The following is an 8,127-nucleotide window of genomic DNA, read 5'->3' on the forward strand; positions in this document are numbered from 1 at the left end:
TCAGCTAAACAGCCACTGTAATATATAGGAAAGCATGCCCACTTCCTCATTGGTAACCTACCTATCTACCTATAGTACACCCACCTAATCAACTACCACTACACCACTAATGTGTTTAAATGTATCTATCTATCTATCTATCTATCTATCTATCTATCTAGTGGGCTCAGAAAATAAAGAAAATGTTTCATGAGTCAAATGTTCATTGGAAAGTATCTTTTGTTTTAATGTTTTTAAGCCTGTTTTTCACTAGGAAAAATGAGCATTAGCATTATAACAGTTATCCACAGACTGTATCATGCCAACCGAGCTAGCAGCTAGTATTAGGACTTTTTGTCCAAATATGGTCACTTCTGGCTCCAAAAATCCAAAATGGCAACAGCCATAATGCCAAACACGAGGCTTCAAAATGAGAGCCCACAAACCAATCGGTGACATTGTAGTGGCTACGTCCATTTTGATAGTCTATGGTTGTAAAGCAGTTTTAGTGGTCGCTAAGACGAGGATATATTTAAGCTAGCACTATATTAACGCAGTCCTCAGTATGCAGAACACAGTGACACACCGGTGGTCATTTACAAAAACTCTACAATGTACCTTCAATGATTTTGTTGTAGCATACCATGTTTCTAATGATGCACTGGGTGGGAATAACAGCTGAACATTCCCACAAACAGCATTCAAGAAAAGACATGGTAAGCATGGCTTTGGTCAGATTTTTTTCTTTTATTGGGACACAGTCGAGGTAGAAAACATGGTTAACACAAATGGGAAGCTAGTACAAATGGTCCAAACACAAAATATGATACATACAAAAACATTTGAGTTCAACTGATTACATAAGTAAAAGGCGTACTCTCTTTGATTTTGGTAGAGCAGCTAAGAGCACCCCAGAATCCCAAAGTTTTCTCCCAGCTCTGACGTTCAACAGAGAGCTAAGGAGACATTTGAGATTTGGGGTGCCAGTGGCTGGAATAACAAAATTTATACATGTATCTTCAACTTCAAACAAATTCAAGGTAGATTATAGATTCAACATTTAGTACAGATTAAATATGCTCTTCTAAAAACTGATACAGACAAATTCTGACAATGTTTTTAGAAGTCAATCAGAAAGAAACGTTCAGGCCCTTCACAACTGCCTGATTTAATATAAATGTATCTAAAACCTGCCTGTGAACAAACCAATTTTATCAAGAGAGGGAAGAAAAGTGAAAGGGACTAAACCTCCTGCTAATCCATAATCCCTTTCTTCATTCCCTCATCCACATCGTATTTCACTTAAGCAACCCTGGCCAATCACAGCTGGCCTTTAGGCTGTAGTCACAGCGGCACTTGGATCCAACTGGGCATCGTCTCCTGTCATCAGAGGGCTGCCCGACCTATAGGAGAGCAAGAGAGGAGGGTAAAAGGAGTTTTAGTGCATGAGTGGATTATGTGGGGTAGCAGGCCTAGGAGCTCAGCAGGGGAGGACAGTGGGGTAGGAGGGCTAATCCTTTCTGGATTAGGCCAGGTGGTTTCTCTGGAGAGATGAGGTAAGCTGGTAACATACAACTGGGCACTGTGACTAAGTTTGAAGAGCAACTGTAGCTTGTGCTGCAGGTGTCCAAACACTTTGTAATGAATGCAGTGACTAAATCTCTACCGTTAATTTCCTCAGAAGTAAAGCTCTACGGAGATATAAATCATAGATGGTAAAACTGTTAAAAACTAACAAATGAGACTGAAGGCTAAAATATAATAGACTCCTTATCTCCACTACACAGGACCGGACCACAGAATATGTGTTTAAGTATAGAATGCATTGTTTTTGATGCTTGACCCATACTAGGGACTAAAAGTTGGGATATATTGGTCTCCAGCCTGGTCTCAGAAATATGTGACATGGACACAAAGTCTTAACCAACCGTTACATTGTGGTGGGCACAAAATGTGTTAAAATTACATGCTGGCAACAAGAAAACAGTGCCAATGCAAACTCAGTGAGGATCCTTTGTTATGGTGGACAGATGAATTTAGAATAAAGAGTGAGGAAGTCCTCATAGCGTGGGTGGGAGGGATGATGGATGGGTCAAACAAATATGGACTTTCAACCAGAAGACCACTGTTTGTGTCCCATGTGAAACCAAAAGTTAATGTAATAACGTAGCTTTATGGACTTTATGTAACTACGCAAAATTTACATAACTGATGTCCTTTACGTAGTTATTTTAAGCTAAACCACAATGTTTTTCTAAACCTAACCAAGTATTTTTTTTAAAATGTTTTTACTTCCCTAAACCTAACCAAACTGTAACCATTTCCTGATGAAACTGCGCCAGTTCATAAAAGACTTTGCATTGACATTGTTTTCGTGTTGTCAGCATGTAATTCTCGCAAATTTTGTACCATGTAATGTGTTTTTCAACAACTACCTCGTCAACCTTACCCCACCTACCAACTTTACTTTCTTTCTTTCTTTCTTTCTTTCTTTCTTTCTTTCCTTTAAGTTTATTTGCTTACCTATAATTAGTTTAAATAACTGAAATCAAAGGGCCTATATCTGAGACAGGCGCCTATATGGGACAGGCCTTTAATTCCTTTCACACAAAACTGTTGCCCAGCAAAGATGGGAAATACAACTGAATTGTTGATTTAAACCAGTATGAATATTACTTTAATGATTAGGCTTCAGATTATATATCAATTATGAATCATCCATTTGATCTAGCTCTGACAGACAGCACATCAGATAGAGAGAGTTACAGTATTTGAGGATTATGGCACCCAGCATATCGACACACCACTTTAACCTGTTAAAACAATAATCACAACTTTGATTGATTTGAATGAAAAACATTTTTGATTATTTTGATCTGAGGGCCCTTAAGAGTAAAGAAGTATGAATAACTTACAGGATAATTGAGGAATGGACACATAATTTGAGGTAGCCAACAACCGGGTTTTATACATCAGAAGAACTTCTATGAAAAAATTAACGACTTGACAACTAGACCAGGTGCCTAATTGAGACAGGTGTGTATTTGTCAGTGTGAAGCCACACTGGGCTAGTTAAAGGGACTGGGCATTAACTGGGATCAGGCTTTTAATTTAAATTTTATGGCATTTTAAATATTTTTCTGTCCCCATGCCCCTTGTTCTTTATCACATTTTCATACAAACATACATTCATATACATACAGTATACAGCACATACATGTAGATACACTGACATGTTCATCTAACTAAAACATATACAAAAACACTCAGCACTTCTTTGAACTATAATAAACTTAGTAGTGTAGTGGAGGGTACACGCAGGTATACATGGTATACACACCTCCTTTCCTGGCTGTTTACAGTATACCCACCTATCAGCCAAAAAAAGTCCAAAAAATTGAAATGTATGGAAAAGTATACCCACTTCCTCCTCAATAACCTTCCAATCTACCTAGTAGTACACCCACCTTATTAACTACCACTACACCACTGATACTACTATTGTAATTATATTGTCAGTGAGTCTGTTTTTTTGTTATTTTTTCTGTATTTGTATATTAGCTGTTTCCACCCACAATCCCTACCCCACTCCATTCTCCTATCAACCGCAGCATATATAGTATGTCTCATCCCTTTTTTGTCTCCGTTCTGTAAAAGGCCACCTTCCATCAAACAAAGACTTTTGAAAAGCTTGTTACATATGACTAATCGGAATTTAAGTGCAATCCTGGAGTTTCATTGTCTTCGTACACTTTATTCAGTGGATTCAATTTGTCATTATGCCTTGGAGAGCTGCTGAATGCTTTCAGTTCCAGAGAACTTGAAAGGGCAGAAATGCTACATCAAAGGCCTTGTTATCCTGACAAGAATTATTTTTGGTTGACAACAGAGCATTGTTACAGGAGGCGAGTACATGTTGTCTTTCATTCTTTCATTGCTTTCATTACAGTATAGTTGAACTTTTCTCACAACTTAAGTCGAAGGTATAAGTCAGGCCAGTTATATTTCAAATATGCAGCTGACATCAATTGATTTATGTTTCAATAACAAGATGTCCTGTTTTACAACTCCCACAAAACTTGATCAGGAAAGACAAGCTATTGAAAAACTTGAGGGCTATTTTACAAATAAAGTAGGGGACCTATTGTAGCACATACAAATAGATAAACCAGGTGTGGCACCAGATTGGTTTTGTCTGCTGGGAATGCAGATGATCAGACATGTTGATGTCATTCACTTAAACAATAATGCAGACAGCTGGTGGAATCCACACAGGTGGCTCCTGATTAAAAGTAAACAACCACCAAAGGTCAAACTAACCTTACTTACTGCTTTAATTACACTAATAAAACCCTGATCACAAGGATCTAACCCTTTCCCGTTTCAAACTCTTGCAATTTTTTTGTAGACTATAAGAACTTTAGCTACATGGACACCATGAAACTGTCATGTTTTAGAAGAATATACAAAATACCAGATTTTTAATAGTATCTAATTGCTGCTTCAAAACCCAAGTTAAGACTCGACAAGTGCACAAGTTAAACAATGGACACTGATGCTCAGTTTTGCCAAGTAACACTTGTATTGTTAACTAGTCAGGTTTTCTTTCATAGCAATGAAACAGCTACAAAACCCAGTGAAGTTTACCTGGACCCACAACTTTGTGATATTACTTACCTATATTTTGTGGTAACAGGCTCATTCCCCTTGGGCTGTGTGGAGGCTGAACAGCCATCTTTAGTAAACTCTGAATAGGAAGTCACACTAGGCCTCTGTTCTGATTGGGTGCGACGGGCATTGTTGTCTATCCCTCTCATGGGAAGTCTGCCCCGGGAGGCCTCACCCCATGGTTTGGGAAGTACAGAACTTCCAGGAGGAATGCAGGTCTTAGAGTCCTTTTGACAGAAAACTGAGCGGGCATCTCGAAAGGACACAGATGGAATGATCTCTTCAATGTTGTTATCTGTGGCACGTGTAACCGTTCTTGGAGAACTTGGGCGGGATGAGGGCTTTGAGGCAGACTGAGGTCTGAACACAGGAGGGCTTGGGAATCTGTGGCACACAGAAGGACAAGATGGTGGTAGGCGGACTCTAGAGACAGGTGGTGCTGTTATAGGCAGGCTGTAAGTGGACATCTCCCCCTCAGTGAAGTCATTGCTTCCACATCTCTGGCTCATTCTAATTTGAATAGGCGAAGTTCCTCTTCCGCTTAGTTCTGTAATATCTCTGTTATCAGGGGGTTCCTCTGCAATGTGCGGGTGATTCATCTTACGTGCCTGTTGATAGTGACAGTTAACCTTCTCCATTTCTGGATCCAGATCAGTTTCTGGTTGCTGCTCTGTATCTTGTGCTCCCATAACTGCATCCTGTCTGACAGGACAGGCAGAAGAGATACTGATCGATCTTGGCTTCATGCTGGCTTTGTTTGGCAGCAGTTCAACATTCTGCACAGATGACTTTAGGCGCTGGGAGACGCCACTCTTTTGGTTTATTATTGGGAGATGTACAACCGAATCTTCCTGTGACCCTTCTTTATTTCCTGGTATGCCCTCAGTACTCTGAAAGGAATTGTCCATGAGGACCTCTGGGGGCGGAGGTGGTAGGTTGTCTACATCTAGGTCATCCCTCCCTTCAGGCCAGCTGTTGTTATTATTGTTGCCATTGATGACTAACCCCCCCTCATTACTATTCACTGTGGCAGATGACTGAAGGATCCCAGTTTTCCTGGGCCTCCTGATATGAGGTGGAATATTAGCAAGGCTCTGCCCTGGTCTACCATCAACCCCTTGGCTAAAGGTATTTATCAGCCTTCTGACTGATTGGTGCTTGGGTGGTTGAGGTGTTAACATTGGTAAGGAACCAGGTGACTGATTTATTCTGAGGGGGCCTTTTTGAGCTGATCCACTTACTGAATGCCGTCTTAGTCCAGCTCTATACAGGTTATAATGAGGCCCTGCTATCTCTTTCTCTCCTCGGATTTCAGCCATCTTCTTCATTCGTTGATCCAAGTCCCTCTGGCTCTTTTGTAGCTCAATCATTATGTTTACACACCTGGTGGATGTAGAGTGTTCAGGTTTGTTTACAGAGATAGCAGTCAGGGGTCGTTTGACTGTAGGCTGCCGATCCTGCATGTAACTTGCACACATGAAAAGAAGAGGTTGACTGGGATCTGGTGGGGAAGAGTTAGACCTCTTCCTTTCAGGCCTGTCCCCTTCATCATCCTCATACTCTTCATCATCATCATCATCATCATCGTCCTCCTCGTCCTCTTCATCATCTTCATTATAGCCTTCCAGGTTGTGTAAATTACTGTGCAGAATATCAGATGCACCTCGAATGTTGTTTCCAGATCCACAACTTCCAGATCCGGCGCTCCCGCGGTGGCGGCGGTGCCTCTCAGACCCTGTCAGACTCTCATTTTCTCCCCCGATGCCGCTGTCCTCACTGTGCAGTGCAGAATCCTCTGGATTAGACTTCCTCATGGAAGCCCCCTCCACCCGCGCCAGCACTTGAGTCAACCTTTGCTCTGCTGCCTGCTTGGCCTGCAGCTTCTCAATCAGCAGTTTAGAGACAGAAGAAAAATACTCCACTGCCTCTTCAAGCGTGGTGTCACCCAGTGCCTGGACCGAGCCCCCCACAAGTCTCATTTTCTCTGTTGAATGCTTGAGCAGTTGCTGTAACAGATCTGGATGTGGATTTGCAGGGTTGGCTGTGTCAGTCATAGATTTAGCTGGCATAACAACTGGGCCCAGCATCCCAGAAGGCAAGGCCATGTAGTCCCCATGCTCCTTCAACATGAGCTCCCCCTCCTCAGCCATCTCCTCTAAAGCTTGGTTGATCTCCTCGAACCGGAACACCAAAGCAGACATTGCAGGCTGGAGAGCAAGCTGTGTCTGGGCAGCCTGGTCCAGCAGGCCCAACAGGGTCTCATATTTAGAGATGTTTGGGTTTAAATAGGCATAGGCTGCCTGGTGAGCCCTCACCATGTGTGGTGGGAAGTCAACCTTCTTCTGGACGATAGAGGATTTTCTGTGCTTGTCAGTAGACCTTCTCTTGCCTTTATTTTTCTGTCTTTTCTCTGTCTTTTTAATCTTATCTGTTTGTAAAACCTCATGGACTATTTCTTGGGGCATCACATTCACCTCTGTTTCTTTAATGTCCTCTGTGTTTTGGGCATCTGTTGTGTTGCAGTCCATCTGAGACCATGCAGTGTCTTTTGTAGAATGTTCTTCAGTGGGTCGAGGAAGTTCATTTTCTTTCTCATCAGTCTCGAAACATTTATCCCTCTCCTCTTCAGGTCTTGAATCAACACCATCTTGTGGTGCTTCAGCCAGCAGAGCCTTTTGAGGACTGGGGCCTTCTGGCTTTGAAAATAACTTTCCTTTGGATGGAGAGCAGCCCATGTTTGCATTCAGAAGTTATTCAAGAAAACCTTGAAAAATCTCTTCTCTGAAGAAAAATGATTCAGGAAAATAGGTGAAAGCCGAAGTGTAAATCCATAGGTAAGGATGTCTGTAGTTGCTTTGACAAGGTCCTCTAGAATCCTCCAACTCTGTCCTTTTGTCTGTCAAGCCTCCACGTGCAAGTCTCCATATATCTCTTCAATCAATGTATGCTTTCTCCTCAGAATTGTTGCAGTCAAACAGTGCAGGAAAGTCATCTGCAACCTGTTGAGTGAACTGACTACCTACCAAGACTTGCGATGGTAAGGAGCTGAGAGGATAAGACGGATTGGGGGGTTTCTTCCCTCTCTCTTCTTCAGCACGCACAGATGGTCACGTTAAGTGCATCAACACGCACACGCTCGCACACACATACACAAACAGGCATTTGCATGTAAGACTTTAAGCTCATCAGGTTAATCAGAGCCAAGTTTGTCAGGTGGTGTTTTTAGCCTCATCCAGCATGCTGTTGGTAATTTACATGCAACTGTTGGGTTCACTTGAGAGATAAACAACTCTGTTTTCTGCAGGCTGATTGCCAGACATGTCTAGTTTACGTTGATATAGAAATTATTTTACTTTATTCTAAATAAAGAAATCTACTACTATTTTTTGATGTTGCGTCATGGTTTTCTAACTATTCACACACACACACACACACACACACATGTAGCTTTTCCTGTAAATGCTGGGGTAAGGTAGCCTG

The 8,127-nt window shown here is 41.7% G+C and overlaps 1 protein-coding gene across 1 annotated transcript; it reads right to left on the reverse strand.

The window, feature by feature from the left end:
• Positions 1–706: 706 nt before the first annotated feature.
• pcare2 (photoreceptor cilium actin regulator 2) lies at positions 707–7,676 on the reverse strand. Its single transcript, XM_033648215.2, has 2 exons — positions 4,657–7,676; positions 707–1,382 (listed from the first exon to the last, which is right to left on the reverse strand). The coding sequence occupies exons 1-2, from the start codon at positions 7,380–7,382 to the stop codon at positions 1,313–1,315; spliced, it is 2,796 nt and encodes a 931-aa protein (XP_033504106.2). The 5' UTR covers positions 7,383–7,676; the 3' UTR covers positions 707–1,312.
• Between the last annotated feature and the right edge of the window lie 451 nt (positions 7,677–8,127).

The sequence above is a fragment of the Epinephelus lanceolatus genome, chromosome 13 (assembly GCF_041903045.1).
Source record: "Epinephelus lanceolatus isolate andai-2023 chromosome 13, ASM4190304v1, whole genome shotgun sequence".
NCBI lineage: Eukaryota > Metazoa > Chordata > Actinopteri > Perciformes > Serranidae > Epinephelus > Epinephelus lanceolatus.